Source organism: Lithobates pipiens, unplaced genomic scaffold (genome assembly GCF_037356315.1).
Source record: "Lithobates pipiens isolate NorthernLeopardFrog02 unplaced genomic scaffold, aLitPip1_a1.2 Scaffold_157, whole genome shotgun sequence".
Lineage (NCBI taxonomy): Eukaryota > Metazoa > Chordata > Amphibia > Anura > Ranidae > Lithobates > Lithobates pipiens.
Window position 1 is genome coordinate 4,319,680 of NW_027507746.1, and position 25,542 is coordinate 4,345,221.

The following is a 25,542-nucleotide window of genomic DNA, read 5'->3' on the forward strand; positions in this document are numbered from 1 at the left end:
GAGGTGAGGGGGATGGGAGAGGTGAGAAGAAGGGGAAGGGAGAGCTGAGAAGAAGGGGAAGGGAGAGCTGAGAAGAAGTGGGAGGGAGAGCTGAGAAGAAGGGGGAGGGAGAGCTGAGAGGAAGGGGAGGGAGAGCTGAGAGGAAGGGGAAGGGAGAGGAGAGGGGGAATGGGAGAGTTAAGAGGGGGAAGGTAGAGGTAAGAGGGGGAAGGGAGAGTTGAGAGGGTATCAGCTGTGGAGAACAAGATAAGAATTTGAAAAAAAAAATCACAGAATACAATTAATAAAATATACAAAACTTTATTGATGAGTAAAAAACCTCCATGGGGTAAATCTATAGAGAATAACACCTTCCAATAACCAGGTAATAATATTGGTATCCAAATAATCAATCGGGATAATCGCGTCCCTTTGGGTAATGATTCATGACATGAAATCCTCCGAGAATAATACATGATCCTCATATACAATATATCAGACATGAAATGTAATCAGAACAATCGGTGGATAAATCCATTTAGATGATATAATAAAAATTGCAGCAAGTTGTCAGTGAAAGGCGAAGCAGCTGAACGGACTCTGTTCTTATACAAGATAATGTCAACAACACGGAGAAAGCAATTGCAGAGAGATACTGGGAGCCGGGAATGACGTATATGTTAAATAGAGCTGCATCACTTTATTACACCCAAGGAGAGAAGAGAGAGGAGTGTGGAGGACGGAGAGGAGTGTGGAGGACGGAGAGGAGTGTGGAGGACGGAGAGGAGTGTGGAGGGTGGAGCGGAGTATGTAGAGGAGTATGGAGAGGAGTATGGAGGATGGAGAGGAGTAGGAAAGCAGTAAGTGGAAGATGCGGTCTCTTTCTCTGTATTAGTGATTTCTCCAGTCAGCTTTTATTAATGAGAAACTTTAGAAAATGTATTTTTCCCGCCATGAACGAGTCCTAATAACGAGTCGGATCCTCATCACCATCATAGTAAGTATTGATAATATTGGAAAGTGCGGAATTCTACAGAGGGGAGAAGAGGGAATTCACAATGGGAGGCGACCATTATATCCATGAAGAGTAGAAGACTTTCCTTTAGAGGGTTGCAGAGAAATCCGAGGTGTCGGTGAGGAGATCCTCTATACATGGAAGAGGTCCAGCAGACCCAACACCGGGACACAATCACCAGACAAATCTCTGGCCGTCTACAAGAGATAATTGTACAATTACACAGAGATATTACATTGTATACATTCCATGAAATGTGTCATCAATACATATATATGTGAATGTGATGTGAATATCATTCCATGGTACACAGGGACTCGTCATATCAGTAATTTGGCTACTTTCCATCCACAGAAGAATTGGGATCATGTGACCTGAGGAAGATATGCAGATCCCAATATCAGCAGCAGAGCCGACTGAGGAGACGATTGTATTCAGAATATTGAAGGTCGGCCCCATTCCCATCCCTGGAACAGCCAGGACGGGTTTTATTATTTTCTGTTAGGAAGTGATCCAGATTTATAGAGAGGAGAAGCCGGAATCCAGGAACTGGACTGATCAGCACTAGAGATGGGCCAACAGTTCTATCCGAGCAAAAGTTCCCCCCGAACATCACCTGATCACCCGCTCGGCAAACACCCAAATTTGCGGTTAGCTCGGCGGAATATTCATCCGCTGAGCGCCCCACAATGCACTGTGAGCTTCGCAGTGCATTCTAGAGGACCTAATTGGATGAAGCCAGCGGTCAGGTGCAAGGCTTCACCAATTACCTGGACAAGACTGCTAAACAGTAAGTGATGCCACTCTGCCCGTCTGATTATGATTTACACCTGCATTTACACACAGCATGATGAGAGTGCTCAGGTAGTTCAGCATCACTCTTCACTCTGTAAGAGACCACTGACCAGACCAAAGCACGCTCTCACCATGCCGTGTGTAAGACATTGTGTGAGAGAGGGGCAGTTCTTGGGCCCAAAAGGTGTCTTGAATTTAAAGCAGTGGTGGTGCGTCCATAAAGGAATTTGCCTTGCTAACACTGACCCACCTCTCAGCCAATCAGGTGCACCGGGTCTGTGTTACATGTCACCTGATTGGCTAAAACAGGTGCTGTGATTGGATGCCTAACAGGTGTCCAATCACAGGAGAGGAGGAGTGGACGGGAGAACAGAAGAGATTGAGGAAGAAATGGAGGACACCGCTCACCGCCTGCCGCCCACCCAAGACGAGGTAAGGGCCGGGCAGACGGTGGGCGGGGGCACAGTGGCAGCATTTCATGGGAACAGTGGCAGCATTTCATGGGCACAGTGGCAGTATTTTGGGTACAGTGGCAGTGTTTGATGGGCACATTGAGGCTGCAATTGATGGGGGTCTTTCCAGAATTTTTTAGTTTTTGTGCCCCCCAAAAATGTTGAGCCACCACTGATTTAACCCCTTCCCGCCGAGTGTTTGCAGATATGCGGCCTTGGCTTTTGGGGGTTATACCAGGATGATGCCCGCAGCCACAGGCATCATCCCAGTACAGTTTTTTTAGAGTGGGCGATCAGTTTTCCAGGGATAACAACTGATGCAGCTAAATGCCGCTCGATTGTTATCCCCCCCTCCCGCAGCCTCCCGACACTCTGACTGGTCCTCCCATCCCCCCGGGAGACCCGATCCTCAGTCCGCCACTTACGGCGGCTAGAGAGAGATGGGCACAAAGCCGTAAATGGCTTAGTTCCAGTCTCCTGAATGTAAACACGGAAGCGACGTCACTTCCTGTTTACTTGGCTGCCAATGGAGCCGGATTTGAAAAAATATACAGTATTCAGAATCAGTTTTTGGTGATCTGAACACTTTGAAGTGCAAAGGAGGTATTGGAGGTCTTTTAGACCCCCCGATCCCTCCATAAAGAGTACCTGTCACCACCTATTATTGTCACAAGGGATGTTTACATAAACACAATTGAATAATATAAAAAGAAACAAAATAAATAAGAAAACCATTTTTAAAGCGTTGCCGCAAGCTCGCGCAGCAAAGAAAACGCATATGTAAACGGTGTTCAAATCACACATGTGAGGTATCACCATGATTGTCAGAGCGAGAGCAATAATTCTAGCATTAGACCTCCTCTGTAACTCTAACCTGGTAACCGTAAAAAAATAATGAAAGCTTTGCCTATGGAGATTATTAGGTATCGTAGTTTGTCGCCATTCCACGAGTGTCTGCAATTATAAATTGCAACATGTTTGGTATCTATTTATTCGGCGTAAAACATCATCTTTCACATTATACAAAAAAATTGGACTAACTTTACTGTTTCATTTTTTTTTTAATTCATGAAAGTGTCCCTTTTCCCAAAAAGTTGCGTTTAAAACACCGCTGCCCAAATACCGTGTGACATAAAATATTTCAACAATCACCATTTTATTCTCTAGATTCTCTGCTAATAAATATATATATATATCATTTTTGGGGGTTCTAAGTAAATTTCTAGCAAAAAATATGGATTTTAACTTGTAAACACCAAATGTCAGAAATAGGCTTAGTCATGAAAGGGTTAAAGTGTATATATGATTTTCTATTCTTTTGTGTTTGTAATTGTGGTATATTTAGTACTGGCTGGTGAGAAGTGCAGTGTTAACAAAAATAAAATATATTTTTTTATATAAATGACTTTAATTGCAGGACACCTTTTGGATTATATTATATATAATTGGGGGTAATATATTTTTAATGTGCCCTAAAATGAACTGTTATCTCTTTCCTGGGTTCACACTAGATGTGGTGCAAATTCACAGCAAATTTGCTGCGGTTTCAGCACTGCATCCAAATCGCAACCCGTCCATGTGAACTAATTGCAGAGTGTATGTTAAGGTAACGACCCACCGCAATCAGTTTGCAAAATGCAGCACAGTTTGCCGAATCGAATCGCATGGGTATGATCCCCTATGTAATCTGATTCTGATGTGGACAATAAAGGGTCCTGCACCAGTTTGGTGTGACAAATACAAATCCATGGCTCAAATCGCATCCCAGAGACACCACATGTAATTCACACAGGAATGTGCTGCGATTGCTGTGCGTATTACATGTGGTGTCTCATGCTGAGGCATTAAAGCCAGCTGCAGCATTCCCCTTGGCAGAGGTGAGATCAGGTGTGTTTGGATCCTAGTCTGAACTATCCTGAGCTTTCCCACAGCTGCACATTTATTTATATATATATATACTCCTCTTGTATATGTGCAACTGCAGACCATGAAATGACTTGGCTGCTTCTGATTGGCAGCGCACTGTGACAGGAGGGGGCCAGAGGGGGATTAAATAACAAATATGTCATGCTTCCCTGATCTGTATAAAAAGAAAATGGGCTGCTCAGCCTAAAATGCCCAGGCCTATTTTTTTGTCCCAGTCCGGGCCTGAGTGTAGAATGTGAGTATAGTGTAGTGTCAGTGTAGAATGTGAGTATAGTGTAGTGTCTGTGTAGAGTGTGAGTATAGTGTAGTGTCTGTGTAGAGTGTGAGTATAGTGTAGTGTCTGTGTAGAGTGTGAGTATAGTGTAGTGTCAGTGTAGAGTGTGAGTGTATTATTAGTATAGTGTGTGAGTATTTTGTGTCAGTATAGTGTAGTGTCAGTGTAGAGTGTGAGTATAGTGTAGTGTCTGTGTAGAGTGTGAGTATAGTGTAGTGTCTGTGTAGAGTGTGAGTATAGTATAGTGTAGTGTCTGTGTAGAGTGTGAGTATAGTGTAGTGTCTGTGTAGAGTGTGAGTATAGTGTAGTGTCAGTGTACAGTGTGAGTATAGTGTATTGTCTGTGTAGAGTGTGAGTATAGTGTAGTGTCTGTGTAGAGTGTGAGTATAGTGTAGCGTCTGTGTAGAGTGTGAGTATAGTGTAGCGTCTGTGTAGAGTGTGAGTATAGTGTAGCGTCTGTGTAGAGTGTGAGTATAGTGTAGCGTCTGTGTAGAGTGTGAGTATAGTGTAGCGTCTGTGTAGAGTGTGAGTATAGTGTAGCGTCTGTGTAAAGTGTGAGTATATTGTAGCGTCTGTGTAGAGTGTGAGTATATTGTAGCGTCTGTGTAGAGTGTGAGTATAGTGTAGCGTCTGTGTAGAGTGTGAGTATAGTGTAGCATCTGTGTAGAGTGTGAGTATAGTGTAGCGTCTGTGTAGAGTGTGAGTATAGTGTAGCGTCTGTGTAGAGTGTGAGTATAGTGTAGCGTCTGTGTAGAGTGTGAGTATAGTGTAGTGTCAGTGTAGAGTGTGACTATTTTGTGTCAGTATAGTGTAGTGTGATTGTAGAGTGTTAGTATACTGTTAGTATAGTGTGTGAGTATAGTGAAGTGTGTGTGTAGAATATTAGTATACTGTTAGTAGAGGGTAGTGTGTGTGTGTGTGTGTTTGTAGAGTGTTAGTATAGTGTGTTAGTATAGTGTAGTGTGTGTAGAATATTAATATACTGTTACTATAGTGTGTGAGTATAGTGTAGTGTGTGTGTGTAGAGTGTTAGTATATTATTACTATAGTGTGTGAGTATTTTGTGTCAGTATAGTGTAGTGTGAGTGTAGAGTGTTAGTGTAGTGTGTGTAAAGTGTTAGTATACTGTTAGTATAGTGTGTGAGTATAGTGTAGTGCCAGTGTACAGTGTGAGTATAGTGTAGTGTCAGTGTAGTGTGTGAGTATAGTGTAGTGTGTGTGTAGAGTGTTAGTATACTATTAGTATAGTGTGTGAGTAGAGTGTAATGTGTTGGTGTAGGGACGTGCTGTATATCCTTTTTCTTGGTTGCTGGGTGTTTGTTTTGTTTTTGTTTTTTTTCTGTCCCCTTTTTTTAAATTGTCAGCTGCAGTTTTTTCTGAATGTGACATCGGTGTCCCCTTTTTTATTTAGATTTTTTTCTTGCATATCTGTGAGCGTCAATCCTCAAATTAAATGCTTGTGACCTGCCCTCCATCAGATGGCGGTGGGGCGGTGCAGCTCTCGTTCTGGGGTGACGTCATATGGCGGCGTCCCAGAGCGGCCGCTCTCTGGCGCAGCAATTACCACGGCAACGTGTCACTGACAGAGAGTGAGGAGAGGAGAGCCGATCAGCGGGACATCGAGGAATGTAATCAGGGCACTGATTATAATAAAGAAAAAAAGTGTCACATATAAGTGCCAACCATTGCCCACCAATGTCAGCTATCAGTGCCCATAACTGCCCACAATTGCCACCAATCAGTGCCCATTAGCCATGCTAGTCAGTGCTGCCAATCAGTGCCACCTATCAGTGCTGCCCATCCATGCCACCCATCTGTGCCCACCAGTGCTGCCTATTAGTGCCCATCAGTGCCACATATCAGTGCCCATCAGTGCTGCTTATCAGTGCTCATCTCAGCTCTGAAAGTGCGGGGGCCGCTGTCACTCATAGAGAGGAGGCGGGGCAGAGGCGGGGCACCAATCAGATGACAATGGAGGCGGAGCTGTAGCAGTGATGTGATGTGCGGTGCAGCCAGTGTGTCACCGCAGGCTTGTAGTACAATAGATGGGAGCGCGCATGCGCGGGTGCCCCTATCAGATCAGTGGTGTGAAGGGGGCACCGGTCACACAACAACACAGGAAGTGGGCAATACTGAGCAGAAATGACGCCATTTAGAAGAGGAAAAGAAGAGAAAGATTACTATTACTGGAATTCTATATTTAAGGATCAGAAAGAGAAAATAAAAGCTGAGAGTTGATGTGACTTTACTCTGATATCATCCATTCCGGACATTCTCTTCATATCCGGATCCGTGTATTACCTGAGAGGGGGAGGGGCTCCCACACACCATCTTCTTATCTCCATCTCTCTATAGATACATCCCAGACTCCTCCTCCATCCCTTCATAGAAGAATAAAATGAGAGTGTTAGAGGAGGAAATGTTGCTGTGATGATGGAAGGGGGGAGGGGCTCATACTGAGCTCTGTAAGAAATGATGGAAAAGTGAGGGGCCCTCACCATGGCAGGGGCCCCACACTCATCTCCATCCAACCATTGGGATAGCAGACTGTATGCCGGGTGTGCTGGGCTGTCATGTGTACAGGCTGAGAACACACATCTGATTGGCTCAGTTATACTGACACATTGGATGGACCTCGGGGGATGGGGGGTATTTTTCTGTAAAGGTAAAACCTTGTGGAAGATTGTAGGACCTGACTAAGATTATTATTGGTGGATCTGATTCTCCCATCCCCCATCTGTAATGATAAAACTTGGGATGAGGAATAAATTCTCCATCATCTGGGAAATCTGTGACTGGCACAGGAAATCTCAATCATCTCTCTCATTATCTGTATAACTACAGAGACCTCCAATGGGCTCTACAGAAATTGTATAGAATGTTTGTCACCCGTCCTTCCATCTTCATTACAGAGCAGCCCGGGTGTCAGAAGACCTCCCAACAACGTCCCATCTCCATCATCTCACCCCATCACCTCACCCCCATCATCTCATCTCCATCATCTCATCCCCATCATCTCATCCCCGTCATCTCATCTCCATCGTCTCACCTCCATCTCATCTCCATCATCTCATCCCCATCATCTCATCCCCATCATCTCATCCCCATCATCTCATCCCCACCATCTCACCTCCATCATCTCATCTCCATCATCTCACCCCACATCATCTCATCTCCATCATCTCACCCCACATCATCTCATCTCCATCATCTCACCCCCATCATCTCACCCCCATCATCTCACCCCCATCATCTCACCCGCATCATCTCACCCCCATCATCTCACCCCCATCATCTCATCTCCATCATCTCATCTCCATCATCTCATCACCCCCATGATCTCATCACCCCCATGATCTCATCACCCCCATCATCTCATCTCCCCCATCATCATCTCCATCATCTCACCCCCATCATCTTACCCCCATCATCTTACCCCCATCATCTCACCCCCATCATCTCACCCCCATCATCTCACCCGCATCATCTCACCCGCATCATCTCACCCCCATCATCTCATCTCCATCATCTCATCTCCATCATCTCATCACCCCCATCATCTCATCTCCCCCATCATCATCTCCATCATCTCACCCCCATCATCTCATCTCCATCATCTTACCCCCATCATCTCACCCCATCATCTCATCACCCCCATCATCTCATCACCCCCATCATCTCACCTCCAACATCTCACCTCCGTCACCTCATCCCCATCATCTTACCCCATCCAATGTTGTCTACATTTTACTATTCACATTCTAAGACTTAGTATGTGTGTTACCTCCAATATAACAGATCTTACCCTCTATCCACAGAGAAGCCGGCATTCCGGAGGACCTCACAACATCGTCTCACTTCTGACTCCGACATCTTCTCATCATCATCCAATGTTATCACCAGATCGGTCAGAGTTCGGTTTGTGGAGATAACGGAGCAAAGATCATCACAGCACCATAATGTCCCATTACATTCATAGACACTGGAGGGAGAAGCAGGAAAGAGGTGAAATGTTCTTCCAGGGAGGGGCAGAAGTAGACACATCCAATGAATAATCAGTGGGCGGGGTCTTAGAGAATGAAATGTTGGGACATTTGGATGGAATATTGGTTGGACCTCCCTGTGAAATGGAGGTAAGTTGTCACCCACCTGAAAAGTCTTAGTGTGGAGTTACACTGTTGCGGGTACATTGTAGTGACGTGGTAACGCACACATTGGAGGTGTGAATGGCTCCATATAGATTCCCTTTCACACTAAACTGCGGCACATCGATGGGAACCGACCACATAGGAAATAATGGGATTTCTACTTCACATGCGTCTCTGTGCAGCAAAATCCATGAGGATCGCTAAACACACTGACAAGTGATGATAATATGTCTGCAGATCAACCAATCATTGGACAGTCGGCCCTCGGGTGGGGCCGGGTGATGTCATTTCCTGCCTGGACCTGAAACAGGAAGTGGTGCTGGTGAGAGATATTATCTACTGCCCAATTGGTTGCTGGATATGCTGACATATTATTGGTTGTCAGTGCATTTATTGTAAATAAAGAGACAATTGTTTTGAAGGACGCACTTCACTAATGGTGGCATTTTTGTTTTGTTTGGAGTTCTATATCCAGCCAATCAGGAGGGACCAGATCCCTATAAGGGACCCCACACTTGTGAAAGCTGATCTTGTGGGAAGTCCCCCGGGCCCATTGAGCCCCCCAGAGGGGGACAAGCATATGACCCCTATATTGTATATGGGGCCAATACCTGAGGGGGCATTTCATCAGCACGGAGGTGGAGGACTCTGAACACACTTCATGTTGTAGTGACACACTGGAGGGGGCGCCATCATTGAGGAAGATTGATCACAGATATATGGACTTTCCTCTTATATATCCAACGAGATACATTCTTTTTACAGCACTGGAGTTGTGGTATCAATTACTTGTAACTAGTTATTGTTTTATTGCATCCATCATTTCCATTAGCAATGTATTAGTTTGTAATATGTATTCACAGCACTGGGGTTGTGGTATCACCAGCCAATCACAGCACTGGGGTTGTGGCATTACCAGCCAATCACAGCACTGGGGTTGTGGTATCATCAGCCAATCACAGCACTGGGGTTGTGGTATCACCAGCCAATCACATCACTGGGGTTGTGGTATAACCAGCCAATCACAGCACTGGAGTTGTGGTATCACCAGCAGATCACAGCACTGGGGTTGTGGTATCACCAGCAGATCACAGCACTGGGGTAGTGGTATCACCAGCCGATCACAGCACTGGGGTTGTGGTATCACCAGCCAATTGCAGCACTGGGGTTGTGGTATCACCAGCCAATCGCAGCACTGGGGTTGTGGTATCACCAGCCAATCGCAGCACTGGGGTTGTGGTATCACCAGCCAATCGCAGCACTGGGGTTGTGGTATCACCAGCCAATCGCAGCACTGGGGTTGTGGTATCACCAGCCAATCACAGCACTGGTACTTTGGTATCTCTTAGGCCCCTTTCACATGGGACGGATCAGTAATGATCCGCCCCGTGATGATCCGCTCGCTCAGTGGGGATCGCTCCGTTGTCCCCGCTGAGCCGGCGGTGGTCAGGGCGGTCACACTGTGCAGGGACTGCCCTGTCAGCTCTCCGCTCTCCTCTATGGGGATTGGATGAGGACGGACCGTCTGTCCGTGTTCATCAGATCCGCTCTGCAAATAGATAGAAAAATAGGATTTTCCTCCGTCTGCAGAATCGGACAATTGCGGAGGCGGACAATAGCGGGTGTCTGTGGATGAACATCCCCCATAGGGATGCATGTATGTCCGTATCTCACCCACAAACGGATGGATGAAATACGGACATACGGTCCACATGTGTGAAGGGCCCTTAGGGTGAAGGACATTACAAGGTGTCATGCTCTGATCCTGGTGATATTTGGACACAGATCTCTATACATTCCATGTTGTTGGTAACATACAAATGTTTTCACCCCTCAGATCTTCTCTATAGGTGAATGATGTGTACGGTGCGGATCTGCTTTGCTGGGAGGGTATCAATAGACGTCCTCCCTTTATAAGCTGGCCACACCCCCTGCAGGGAGCGCGCGGCATGCGCTGTGATCACCCAAATCAATGAGACTTGGGTGATCACAGATTGTAGTAAGGGGTCGATCCCGGCCCCTTACCATGTGATCAGCTGTCAGCCAATCACAGCTGATCATGTGATGTAAATAGAGGACCGGTAATCATTTATTTTCTTCTCACGCAGCATAAAAGGGAAAAAAACGATCCCCGACTTCTGTTGAAGGGACATCATTCCGAGCAGAGAGAGGCAAAGCCTAGCAGTGCTGATCAGTGGCCATCACTAGTACCCATCAGTGTCCACCAGTGCCGCAATATCAGTGCCAATCAGTATAGCCTCCTCAGGCGATTTGATGGTGGAACATGTTATGGGGAAAATAGGAAGGGCAATTTTGATGGTGGCAGTATCATGGGGGCAATATGATGGAGCAATTTTGATGGTGGCAGTATAATGGGGCAATAGAATGGGGCAGTTTTTATGGGGTCATTTTTAGGGGGCAATAGGATGGGACAATTTTGATGGTGGCAGTATGATTGGGCAGTTTTTGTGGGGCAATTTTTATTGAGTCAATTTCATGGGGAAATGTGATGGTGCAATTTTGATGGGGGGAATTTGATTTGGCAGTATAATGGGGCAATTTTGATGGGGGCAATATGATTGGGCAGTTTTTGTGGGGCAATTTTTATTGAGTCAATTTCATGGGGAAATGTGATGGGGCAATTTTGATGGGGGGAATTTGATTTGGCAGTATAATGGGGCAATTTTGATGGGGGCAATAGGATGGGGCAGTTTTGATGGGAGCAGTACAATGGGGCAATTTAGATGGTGGCAGTATAATGAGGCAGTTTTGATGGTGGCAATAGGAGGGGGCAGTTTTGATGGGACAATATGATGGGACAATTTTGATAGGGGCAATTTTATAGAACAATAGGGTGAGGCAGTTTTGATAGGGCAATTTTGGTGGTGGCAGTATAATGGGGCAATTTTGATGGGGGCAATAGGGTGGTGCAATTTTTATGGGGGCAATTTGATGGGACAGTTTTGATGGGGTAGTATAATGGGGCAATTGTGATGGGGCAATAGAATGGGGCAATTTTGGTGGGGGCAGTTTTGATGGGGGCAATATGATGAGGTAATTTTGATGGGGACAATTTGATGGTGGTGGTATAATGGGGCAAGTTTGATGGGGCAATTTCATGGGGAAATTTGATAGGGCAGTTTTGATGGGACAATTTTGATGGTGGCAGTATTATGGGGCAATTATGATTGGGGCAACAGGATGGTGCAGTTTTGATGGATGGTGGCAGTATGATGGGGAAATTTTGATGGGGCAGTATAATGGGGAAATTTTGATGGGGCAATTTTGATTGTGGCAATTTTGATGGGGGCAATACGATGGGGCAGTTTTGATGGGGGCAATACGATGGGGCAGTTTTGATTGTGGCTGTATGATGGGGCAATATTATGGGGCAATTTTGATGGTGGCAGTATGATGGGGCAATTTTGATGGTGACAGTATGATGGGGCAATTTTGATGGTGGCATAATAATGGGGGAATTTTGATGGTGGCAGCATTATGGGGCAATTTTAAAGGGGCAATAGGATGGGGCAGTTTTCATGGGGTAATGTGGCAATTTGGATGGGGCAATATGATGGGACAATTTTTTGATGGGGCAGTTTTGATGAGGAAATTTGATGACGCCAGTTTAAAGGGGCAATATGATGGGACAATTTTGATAGGGGCATTTTTGGTGGGGGCAATACGATGGGGCACTTTTGATGGGGGTAATATGATGGGACAATTTTTATGGGGCAAAAGGCTGGGGCAGTTATGGGGCAATAGGATGGGGCAATTTTGGTGTTGGCAGTATCATGGGGCAGCATCTGGAAAAGGTAATACATTTTTAAACAATGCTAAATGTAAATGATATCCCTCTTTCTGTGTAGATGTTATATACACACACACATCTGCACATAAACAAGGGATATCATTTACAATTATCATCTTTTATAAAGTAATTTCCTTTTGCAGGAGATTTTTGTATTTCTAGATTTATAATCTTTGTAAATGTAGATAAACTTCCTGCTTCCTGGAGGGGGAGGGGAGGTTTCCATAGCTAAGGGGCGGGAACTTCCTCTGACATTGCTGTTGCTATGGAAACCCGACCTACAACCTATTACACAGCTCGTGCTGCTCTGAGCATGTGCGAGATCTGGAGGTGCATGCTGGGTAACCATGGAATACAGGAAGAGATACAGTCTGGCTTCAGATGCCCACACATGAGATGGCGGCGGCCTGCTGGGACTTACAGAAGTAAGAAATTAATGCTGCAAAAATAGAAAGCGGCCCTTGGATTACAGCGTAACCTTTACTAGAATACATGAATCATGAGGATTATAGGGGGAGATTTATCTACAAAGTCACATTTCTCCGGAGCACCACTTTATATATACAAGTGCTATAAAAGCCCCCCTTAGGGGTATTTATTTTGCTTCTAACAAGTTTTTGGATGTGGCACTACTGAGAGGAAATCTTCACCGACTCCATTTCTACAATTACCGGGATAAAGTTGTTAGTTTTCTGTATAAAGTGTATTAATAGCAATTCATTATTGTGCAGCACATTGTTCCAGCACTGAGGTTGTGGTAGTAGCAGACATATATTCTATGTAGTATTTGCTTTGTATTATCATTTTTGTTGTGTAATTATTATTTGGAAGTATCAGGATCAGGTGGTTAGGTGGTTTGTTACATAGTTACACAGCCGTATAGTAACACTGGGGTTGTGGTAACACTTACCTCTGTCTGCAGGTAGGTTGTCTGTCTGTGTAATATAGAGCAGAGCTACACTAGTTTGTTATTTAGTGTATAAAATATGTAGAAAGATAAAGAATGAGAGAAAATACAACAAAGACAAAAGGACAGACACAGTCTGGCTGTGAGAATAAAACAGAAATAAACTTTTTCTGAGGGTTTTCCTGTGACAGGAACATGTCAGGAACATCCGCTATTCACCGGTTAGACCGGCACCATGGGAATCACCCCGTCCATATCTCAGGATCCTCAATTTATGGATGTGGGTGGAGTTTATCCATCAGCCAATCAACCCTGGGGGGTGTTCCCTGCCCAGCCCACAAGCCGGTCCTGTGTTCTGAAGGAACCAGAGCTAAATGGACCATGAATGGTTCTGATGGATGAGGATTGGATTTCCAACACCGGCATGTCAGTCTGATCCCAACAAGACCAATCAGAGCTTGTCTGGTGTGATCAGACCCCATAGAACCATTCTGGGGGTTCTCCTGGATTCTATCCTCACTACACATACAATGTTATATGTACATGTACCCCAACATGTCTACAATCAGGGGCAATTATTTCCATCTCTCTGCAACTAATATTTTATTTTGTATGAGAGATAAAATAGATTCCTCTGATTTCTGATATAAATCAATGTCTGGCAGACAGTTCGGGGTCTTCTCCCTGTATCGGCCTCGTCCCCTGCTGGGCTTGTAGATGAAATGACTAGGACTTCTCTTTGAGGCTCAGTGAGGTGACAATTTTATATCTACAAGGATGGGGGGATTTTATTGGCATCTATGGGTCACTTCTGGTCTAGAGACTCGCTCTGTCCTTCCAGATTCTATTTGAGGACCATCTGTCTATGATTGGTCACTGAATGAAGAGAATACGGAGTCCTGTGCATCTTCTGGTCTGTTTCAGGTCCAAATTCTGCCCAAAATTCAGACAGAAATCGGACCTGAAATGGTGAATGGAGACGCACCGGACCCCCTGCTGTGACCCGCTGTGACCTCCAGTGTGACCCCAGCCAAAGTCTGATCTCTGATAGTCAGTGGAGGGGGGAGGGGATGAAAGCCAATAACAGCGAGTGACCTGAAGGACTATGATGGGACCTCCCAGTGTAACCGGCCAATCAGAGGTCTGTCTTTGTATAACTTTCATCTAGGTGACATGTCTGGATCCCTCACATAGAAGATTTATACCAGAATCCTGCAGAATATTATATCATTTATAGGATAATTCTCACCTCAGACTCTGCAGAGTACAGCCAGGATCTCTGAGCCCCTCACATAGAAGTTTTATTCCAGAGTCTTCCAGATTATTCTCTGATAATTCCAGTCTGGTGAGGGATCGATTATTGATAAGAATGGATCGGAGATCATCCCAGCCGGAGGAAGTCACACCACATATCGCCAACCTGCAGAGACAAATCCAGACACATGACATTATATTATAAGATGAATATGAGAAATTATTTCCATTCAGTGAAAAGTAGCATAACATCACTAGAGCGGAATATCAGGATATACAGAATGTTATACAGAGGAAAGATCTTGTTATTAGGGAAGCTGATAAAGGTGAAGCTGTTGTAGTACTTATGTCTACACAGTATAAAGAGGGGGCTCTGTGACAGCTCAGTCAACCCCTTATCTGCCTGATTATTAAGCAGGACCTCACACAGTGTCTCATACAGGGGCTTCTGAAATTGATAGATAAAGGAAAGAATCTGGGGGGTTTATGAAATAAAACAGCAGAATTTCTGATGGTGGATCCTCCAGCGACCCCAATATTCCATCACCTTCCTAAAGTCCACCAATCAGGAGTTCCCATTGAAGATCACCGGATTGTGGCAGGAATAGGATCCCTTATAGAGAATGTAGGGGGAGGGGTGGATATACATTTCCAGCCTTTAGTGCTGAGACTTCTGGGATATATTAGAGATACAAGTACTATATTGGTGGATATTCCACATTTACAATGGGATTCTACATTCACATGGGGGACACTTCACATTAAAGCACTTTATTCTTCCATCCCCCATTCTTTAGTGTCTCCACCAATCAGATATCATCTCCATAGATATAGATCATATACTAGGATGTTACAGGAATTATTACAGAGGATGGAAAGGATGAAGATTTTTTACCTTATCCACTCCATCCCCGGAAGGATGTACCCCCTTAATGACCAGAGAACTTTTTACAATTTGGCACTGCGCTGCTTTATCTGGTAATTGCGCGGTCATGCAATGCTGTACACAAACAACATTTGTGTCCTTTTTTCCTACAAATAGAACTTTATTTTGGTGGTATTTTATCAGCTCTGGGAATTTTATTTTTTGCAATATAAATGAAAAAAGACAAAAAATATTGAAAAAATATATATTCCAACTTTTTGTTATAAGAAAAATCCAATAAACTCAATTTTAGTCAATGTTGGAAAATAAAGTAGATCACCTCCAGTCATATATCTGCCAAAATATACCGATAGTATCACACTGACACTGCATGAGATAACAACTGATGCAGTGTCAGTGTGATACTATCGGCATATATAGTGACATAGTTAGTCAGGTTGAAAAAAGGCACATCTCCATCCAGTTCAACCACAAAAAAAATAATAATAATAATAATATCATACAATCCCATATACTCAATTCTTTACCCACAGTTGATCCAGAGGAAGGCAAAAAAACCCCAGCAGGGCATGATCCAATTTGCTAAAGCAGGGGAAAAAATTCCTTCCTGATCCCCCGGGAGGCGATCGGATTTTCCCCGGATCAACTTTACCTATAAGTGTCAGTACCCAGTTATATTATGTACACTTAGGAAATAATCCAGGCCCTTCTTAAAGCAATCCACTGAGCTGGCCAAAACCACCTCTGCAGGGAGTCTATTCCACATTTTCACAGCTCTTAGCCCCTATACACACGGTCGGAGATTTCGACAACCAAATCCGTCGGATTTTGTCCGTCGGATTTTGCCCATCGGATCTTGTCCGAAACTGTTGCATACACACGGTCAGACTAAGTCTGACCATGTGTACAAGGGCTTACTGTGAAGAAACCTTTCCGTATTTAGAGATGAAATCTCTTTTCCTCTAGATGTAAAGAGTGCCCCCTTGTCCTCTTTGTTGAATGTAAAGTGAATAACTCAACACCAAGTTCACTATATGGACCCCTTGTATATTTGTACATGTTGATCATATCCCCCTTAATCTCCTCTTCTCAAGAGTGAATAAATTCAGTTCCTCTAATCTTTCCTCATAGCTGAGTTGCTCCATGCCTGTTATCAGTTTGGTTGTCCTTTTCTGCACTTTCTCCAGTTCCCTGATATCCTTTTTGAGAACTGGTGCCCAAAACTGAATTGCATATTCCAGATGAGGTCTTACTAATGATTTGTACAGGGGCAAAATGATCTCTCTCTCTCTGGAGTCCATACCTCTTTTAATACAAGAAAGGACTTTGCTTGCTTTGGAAACCGCAGCTTGGCATTGCATGCTATTATTGAGATTATGATCTACCAAAACCCCCAGATCCTTCTCCACTATGGATTCCCCCAGTTGTACTCCCCCTAGCATGTATGATGCATATTCTTAGCCCACAAGTGCAGAACTTTACATTTCTCAACATTAAACCTCATCTGCCACAGTCGCCCAATTAGACAGAACATTGAGGTTGGCTTGTAAATTGGAGACATCCTGTAAGGAGGTTATTCCACTGCATAGTTTGGTGTCATGAATGAATGAATGAATGAAATACTTGTATAGCGCACAATGCGAACTGAATCGCCTCTAGGCGCTGTGGCGAGCTTTGATCATCTGCTAAAAGAGGAAGGTCTTGAGTTTTTTCCTAAAAGCCAGGTGATTTTCTTCCAGGCGGATGTTGATTGGTAGAGCATTCCATAGCCGAGACCCTTGGACAGCGAACCTCCGATCACCCTTGGATTTATACCGGGCTTTGGGCACAAGGAGGTCATCTGCAAACACGGAAATGTTACTTTTGATCCCAGACCCAAATATCATTTATAAAGATATTAAAAAGTAAGAGTCCCAGCACTGAACCTTGGGGTACACCACTGATAACCTTAGACCATTCAGAGTAAGAATCATTAACCCCAACTCTCTAAATTCTGTCTTTTAGACAGTTTTCTATCCATTTACAAACTGATATTTCCAAACCTGTAGACTTTACCTTACACATGAGCCGTGTGTGCGGAACTGTATCAAACGCTTTTGCAAGATCCAAGTATACCACATCCACCGCCCCCCCTCTGTCCAACTATACCACGTCCACCGCCCCCCCTCTGTCCAAGTATACCACGTCCACCACCACCCCTCTGTCCAAGTATACCACGTCCACTGCCACCCCTCTGTCCGAGTATACCACGTCCACCGCCCCCCTTCTGTCCGAGTATACCACATCCACCACCACCCCTCTGTCCAACTATATCCCGTCCACCGCCACCCCTCTGTCCAAGGTTTTACTTACCTCTTCATAAAAAGAAATCAGGTTTGTCTGACAACTTCTGTCTTTCATGAATCCATGCTGTCTGTTGCTTAAAATATTTTTTTCCTGCAAGAGCTCGTCTATGTGATCTTTTATTAATCTCTCCAGTATCTTCCCAACTATAGAAGTTAAGCTAACAGGTCTATAGTTACTTGGTAAAGCCTTTGTTCCCTTTTTAAATATAGGCACCACAATGGCCCTGCGCCAATCCAGTGGTACTATTCCTGTCATTAATGAGTCCCTAAATTCTCAATTCTTTTAGGATCCGTGGGTGGATGCCATCAGGTCCAGGTGCTTTATCCACCTTTATTCTGTCCAAATATTTCTGTACCATATCACTTTTGAGCCATTGTGGATTTGGGGCTGTGTCACTACCACCCCCATTATGGACATGAGCTCCCCCATGCTCCTTTGTATACACAGAGCTGAAGAAAGTATTTAATAAGTTAGCCTTCTCTTTGTCCCCAGTCACCCACTCCAGATTATTTTGTAAAGGGGCTACATGCTCAGACTTGACCTTTTTACTATTAATATATTTGAAGAATTTTTGGGGGTTTGTCCTACTATCTTTGGCAGATATATGACTGGAGGTGATCTACTTTACTTTCCAACATACGGGATACCAGCTGAAAGGCAGCCAGGTGATTTACAGACAGATACTGCAGTGGATGCCGACACCGTGATTCTCGGGTGACTGTGGTGCTGATATACATCTTAACACTCGCTGACCAGCATCTGACTTGAGTTGCCTTTTGAAATAGCAGCTGATAATCTTATCTGTTTATTCACATCAGAGACTAGTAATGTCATTCTGCCTTGCTACTTTGTCTGCCTAAATAAACAAAGGAGATAACTTGTTGCCAGTTGTTGAAACATTATAAGTCGGCCGCCGCTTTGGAATGTGCATTGGAAGTGTGGTGAAGTGATTAAATAGAAGGCTGTTACAATTAAATGCCATGGATTGGACGGGATTTCCTACTGTGCATTGGCTTTTTCTATCGTTACACTATTGTACATTGTTTAACCTTTTCAGCACCAAGGGATGGAGACATGTGACTATCATAGCAATATTATTAGCACTAACTACAGATAGGATTTGTCTGAATTGAACACGTCATTTTTCAGCTATCTACCTCATCCCCTCTCCCTTCCCCCACTCAATATTGATTTAGTTCATTGATTAACTGTTTAGTTATTGAAAGAAATAGGGAATTTTGACCCTGTAATATTCAGTAGGTAATCTAATATGTGGGTTGCAATGGACTAAAGCAATTTGTCTGGACCTGAGTAGTGTTTTGTCTTTTATGTATGTCCTGTTTGTCTTATTGTCTGTGGGTACACAATTAAATATATTAGATTGAGAACCATTATTTTTATGAACTGCATATGTTCTTTTCTATTTTTGATACTTTAATAAAATTGGTTGTTATTTAAACTGGAATCAATTGATTTAGATATATTTATTGTTGCCATTAGTAAACCCTTGTTAGCCTGCTCTTAGCGGGCTAAAGTTCTCTTTTTTCTACATCTCCTGTACCATGCCCACAGCTTCTGACATCTCCTGTACCATGCCCGCAGCCTCTACATCTCCTGTACCATGCCCGCAGCCTATGACATCTTGTGTACCATGCCCACAGTCTCTGCCATATTGACATATTGTGTACCATGCCCACAGTCTCTGCCATATTGACATCTTCTGTACCATGCCCACAGCCCCTACATCTCCTGTACCATGCCCGCAGCCTATGACATCTTCTGTACCATGCCCACAGCCTCTGACATTTCCTGTACCATGCCCGCAGTCTCTGCCATCTTGATATCTCCTGTACCATCCTCACAGCCTTGATATCTTCTGTACCATGCCCACAGCCTATGACATCTTCTGTACCATGCCCACAGCCTCTGACATTTCCTGTGCCATGCCCGCAGTCTCTGCCAACTTGTCATCTCCTGTACCATCCCCACAGCCTTGACATCTCCTGTACCATGCCCACAGCCTCTGACATCTCCAGTACCATGCCCGTAGGGTCTGCCATCTTGACATCTTTTGCACCTTGCCAACAGCCCCTACATCTCCTGTACCATGCCCGCAGCCTATGACATCTCCTGTACCATGCCCACAGCCTCTGACATATGCTGTACCATGCCCACAGCCTCTGACATCTCCTTCACCATGCCCACAGCCTCTGACATCTCCAGTACTATGCCCAAAGCCTCTCCCATCTTGACATCTTCTGTACCATGCCAACAGCCTCTGACATCTCCTGTACTATGCCCAAAGCCTCTGCTATCTTGACATCTTCTGTACCATGCCGCTGCCTCTGACATCTCCTGTATCATGTCCACAGCCTCTGCCATACTGACATCTTCTGCACCATGCCCACAGCCTCCGACATCTCCTGTACCATGCCCGCAGCCTCTTACATCTTCTGTACCATGCCCACAGCCTCTGATATTTCCCGTACCATGCCCGCAGCCTCTGACATCTTCTGTACCATGCCCATAGCCTCTGACATTTCCTGTACAATGCCCGCAAGCCTCTGCCATCTTGACATCTTCTATAACATGCCCACAGCCTCTGACATCTCCTGTACCATGCCCACAGCCTCTGACATCTCCAGTACTATGCCCAAAGCCTCTCCCATCTTGACCATGTCCACAGCCTTTGCCATCTTGACATCTTCTGTACCATGCCCACAGCCTTGACATGTCAGCCGGCAGCTTTGGAATATGCATTGGAAGTGTGGTGAAGTGATTAAATAGAAGGCTGTTACAATTAAATGTCATGGATTGGACGGGATTTCCTACTGTGCATTGGCTTTTTCTATTGTTATACTATTGTACATTGTTTAACCTTTCCAGCACCAAGGGATGGAGACATGTGACTATCATAGCAATATTATTAGCATTAACTAAAGATAGGATTTGTCTGAATTGAACACATCATTTTTTCAGCTATCTACCTCATCCCCTCTCTCCCTTCCCCCACTCAATATTGATTTAGTTCATTGATTAACCGTTTAGTTATTGGAAGAAATAGGGAATTTTGAACCTGTAATATTCAGTAGGTAATCTAATACGTGGGTTTCAATGGACTAAAGCAATTTGTCTGGACCTGAGTAGTGTTTTGTGTTGTTTTATGTATGTCCTGTTTGTCTTATTGTCTGTGGGTACACAATTAATTATATTAGATTGAGAACCATTATTTTTATGAACTGCACAGGATTTTTCTATTTTTGATACTTTAATAAAATTGGTTATCCTGTTATCCTGCTCTTAGCAGACTAATGTTCTCTTTTTTCTATATCTCCTGTACCATGCCCACAGCCTCCGACATCCTGACATCTCCTGTACCATGCCCACAGCCTCTGACATCCTGACATCTCCTGTACCATGCCCACAGCCTCTGACATCCTGACATCTCCTGTACCATGCCCACAGCCTCTGACATCTCCTGTTCCATGCCCACAGCTTCTTACATCTGTACCATGCCCGCAGCCTCTTACATCTCCTGTACCATGCCCGCAGCCTCTTACATCTCCTGTACCATGCCCGCAGCCTCTGACATCTCCAGTACTATGCTCGCAGCCTCTGCCAACTTGACATCTTCTGCACCATGCCCACAGCCTTTGACATCTCCATTACTATGCCTGCAGCCTCTGCCATCTTGACATCTTCACCATGCCCACAGCCTCCGACATCTCCTGTACCATGCCCGCAGCCCCTGACATCTTCTGTATCATGCCCACAGCCTCTGACATTTCCTGTACCATGCCCACAGCCTCTGCCTTCTTGACATCTCCTGTACCATGACCACAGCCTCTGCCATCTTGACATAGTCTGTACCATGCCCACAGCCTCTGACATCTGCTTTACCATACCCACAGCCTCTGACATCTCCTGTACCATGCCCACAGCCTCTGACATTTCCTGTACCATGCCCGCAGCCTCTGACATCTTCTGTACCATGCCCACAGCCTCTGACATTTCCTGTACCATGCCCACAGCCTCTGCCATCTTGACATACTCTGTACCATGCCCACAGCCTCTGACATCTGCTTTACCATGCCCACAGCCTCTGACAACTTCTGTACCATGCCCACAGCCTCTGTCATCTTGATATCTTCTGTACCATGCCCACAGCCTCTGCCATCTTGACATCTCCTGTACAATGCCCACAGCCTCTGACATGTCATGTACCATGCCCAAAGGCCTCTGACATCTCCTTTGCCATGCCCACAGCCTCTGACATCTCCTTTACCATGCCCACAGCCTCTGACATCTCCTGTACCATGCCCACAGCCTCTGACATCTTGACATCTTCTGTACCATACCCATAGCCTTTGACATTTCCTGTACCATGCCCGCAGCCTCTGCCATCTTGACATATTCTGTACCATGCCCACAGCCTTGACATCTCCTGTACCATACCTGCATCCTCTAACATCTCCTGTACCATGCCCGCAGCCTCTATCATCTCCTATACGATGCCCACAACCTCTCCCATTTTGACATCTTCTGTAGCTTGCCCGAAGCCTCTGCATCTTGACATGTTCTGTACCATGCCCACAGCCTCTGACATCTCCAGTACCATGTCTGGAGGCTCTGCCATCTTGACATCTTTTGCACCATGCCCACAGCCCCTACCTCTCCTGTACTATGCCCACAGCCTTTGACATTTCCTGTACCATGCCCGCAGCCTCTGTCATCTTGACATCTTCTGTACCATGCCCACAGCCTTGACATCTCCTGTACCATGCTTGAAGCCTTAGACATCTCCTGTACAATACCCACAGCCTCTGCCATCTTGACATCTCCTGTACCATGCCCACAGCCTCTGACATCTCCTGTTCCATGTACTTAACCATGCCCTTGACATCTTTTATTACATGCCCGCAGCCTCTGACATCTCCTGTACCATTCCCGCATCCTCTGACATCTCCTGTACCATGCCCACAGCCTCTGACATCTTCTGTACCATGCCTGCAGCCTATGACATCTCCTGTACCATGCACACAGCTTCTGCCATCTTGACATGTTCTGTATCATAGAAAAAAGGGTGGTGTTGCGCTCCTTATAGAGGATTATGTGGTATAATATACCCAGGAAGTAACAGGTTCACAATCCAGATATGACCTCCAGATGGATATGGGATATAAGTAGTTTCAGTAGAATTGGGAAATCGGCCCCACCTGTTTCCATGTGTTCATCTCTAGAGGATCTAGAGATGAACACATGGAAACAGGTGGGGCCAATTTCCCGATTCTACTGAAACTACTTATATCCCATATCCATCTGGAGGTCATATCTGGATTGTGAACCTGTTACTTCCTGGGTATATTATACCACAACGTTTGATTGACCCACTAGGTACACCTACTTAAGTTCAATCCCTCTGCATCTAAATGATCTAAGCGATCCAAGTAATTAACGCCCAGCGGAAAGACAAGGAAAGGACCCACCCCGGCTTTATCCCATACACAGTATGAACGCCTAGGAAAAGACCGATCCAAAGGGATCCTTCCCCTTCAAACCTTGCTACATGCTGTTTACCTTACAGCAGTAAGGTAATCATTTATTTAAACCACGGGTGTCAGTGACACTGAAGATTCATTTCATATCACTTAAAGGCACAGAACCACTGAATGTCAGTATAGCAGCACACAGTGTTCCTGCAAAACACTTGCACTATTGTTGCACGCTGGACCAAGAAATAAACGTCCAATATTGCACTAAAGACTTGATACACCCAGTGTGTTAATAAGAATTTTTATCCATTTATTCATATATATTTTTAATTTGTTCTGTATATACATATTTTGTGTTTCTCCTTGATGAAATAAGTCACTTTATGAATTATTCACTCTTTGCGTTTGTTGCACAATTTTGATATCACATATAGCTACACTATCTACCTCTTTATACAATATTGCACATGCTGGATATATGTTTTATATATTTTTTTTAAATTTCGTTTATTGCACAATAGTAATTTTTCTATGATGAACACCTATGTCCCTTTTTAACGGATATTTTAATGAATTTATGGTATTATTTTAGTATACTTTATCTGCACATTTGCACTTTATCTGGTTAGTGATACTGATGAATGTCTGCTAGCTATAATCACAACCTGATAATTCTAATAATCTATCATATATAGAAGAGAGATTACATAATCCTCTCTAAGGAGCGCAACACCACCCTTTTTTCTTTGATTACCCAAATACTTGGACACGAGTTTGGTCCTTATGGTGTTTGCAGCACCTATCTTTTCAATACATCTATAGATTCCTTTTAGCACAGGAGTACCTATTTTACATCTTCTGTACCATGCCTGCATCCTCTGACATCTCCTGTACCATGCCCACAGCCTCTGCCATCTTGACACCTTCTGTACCATGCCCACAGCCTCTGACTTCTCTTGTACCATGCCCGCAGCCTCTGCCATCTCCTCTATAATTGTTAATTATGTTCCTTTGTGCAGTGAGTATACTCCTCCTATGGTGTACTACAATGGAAAAATCCCAGTGACAATATTTAATTTAACAGGGCACTGTGTCCTCTGAATTAATTTGTGCCATGAGTGCACCCCACTTACTGGGTATTACAGTAAGTGAATCAGTGACTATATTTAAGAGTGTTGCATCCCCTGAATCAAAATTTGCGTCCCTCCCATCCTTAGAAAGGGTACTTGCAAATAGTAGAATGTTTTTTTTTTTAAAGTATGTGAAAAATGTAGTAGATAGTGATACGTATCTAAGATCAATATCTAATGACCAATTTGCAACCATAAACAACCATTATACATACATGCATACCTCTAATATACTGTATAATCAATAGATGATAAACAGTTGACTGTACAAGGATGCATACATATGGTAATGTGCATAAATAAAGCAAGTGAGGTGAAATTTTTTTTCTATATAAATAGTCCCAAAAAAGTTTTTTTTTAAAAAGTGACTTGTGCAGACTTTCTGTAGTTGTTCCAAAGGTGGAAAGAGCTCCCGGTGCGCTTTTCTGTGAAAATAAATGATATTGCGCTCACCAGATACCCTGCCCCTGCAGGGGTAGATTCGCCCCTGTGCCGCTCTCTGGTGTTTCCCTGGGAGTTTAATTTCTCATCCACTGGTATAAATGCCTCATTCATATGTTCAACAAAAGAGAAGAATATCCATGGTGTAGTATGTCTTCATAAACAATTTATTTAGAAAATAAAACGACTCACATGTAGCAAAGATTAAAAACCGCAATATAAGAAAATCACGCCGTCTGCTGTAGTTTGTTATGGAGAGGTTACGTCCTATGGCCACTCCCTACACGTTTCATCATCAGGACGTCATCTGGAGGGGCCATATTGGTGCACCTCTCTGCTTATATAGGGTGCAGTGTTCCGCTCATGCGTGGGATCGATCCACGCCATCTTTGTTGGGGGGAGACTGTCAGTTCTATGTACTCATCCGATCTCCTGTACCACGCCCACAGCCTGTGACATCCTGTTGTATATCATGTCTGGAGTCTGGATAGGAATCAACAGTGGAACACCGCCAGGATGGGGGTCATGGGAGAAGTCAGACTTGTGTGTGGACTTCGGAAAGGATAGTATAGGAAACCAGAACTTTGTGTATTCTTTCTGCGGAAGGTCGTCAGAGTCCCCCCACTCTCCCAGAGTCCCAGGTGTCCCCCTTAATGATTGCTCCACTTTTACCACTTATAACTGGA

The 25,542-nt window shown here is 44.4% G+C and overlaps 1 protein-coding gene across 1 annotated transcript in view; it reads right to left on the bottom strand.

The window, feature by feature from the left end:
* Positions 1-284: 284 nt before the first annotated feature.
* LOC143981422 (NACHT, LRR and PYD domains-containing protein 3-like) overlaps positions 285-25,542 on the bottom strand; it is a 67,027-nt gene continuing 41,769 nt past the window's right edge. Inside the window, exons 5-7 of the mRNA XM_077479248.1 lie at positions 14,557-14,727; positions 8,247-8,423; positions 285-1,191 (exon numbers count right to left, since the gene is read on the bottom strand). Coding sequence (XP_077335374.1) covers positions 972-1,191; positions 8,247-8,423; positions 14,557-14,727 — 568 coding nt within the window. The 3' untranslated portion in view covers positions 285-971. The remainder of the gene's footprint in view (positions 1,192-8,246; positions 8,424-14,556; positions 14,728-25,542) is intronic.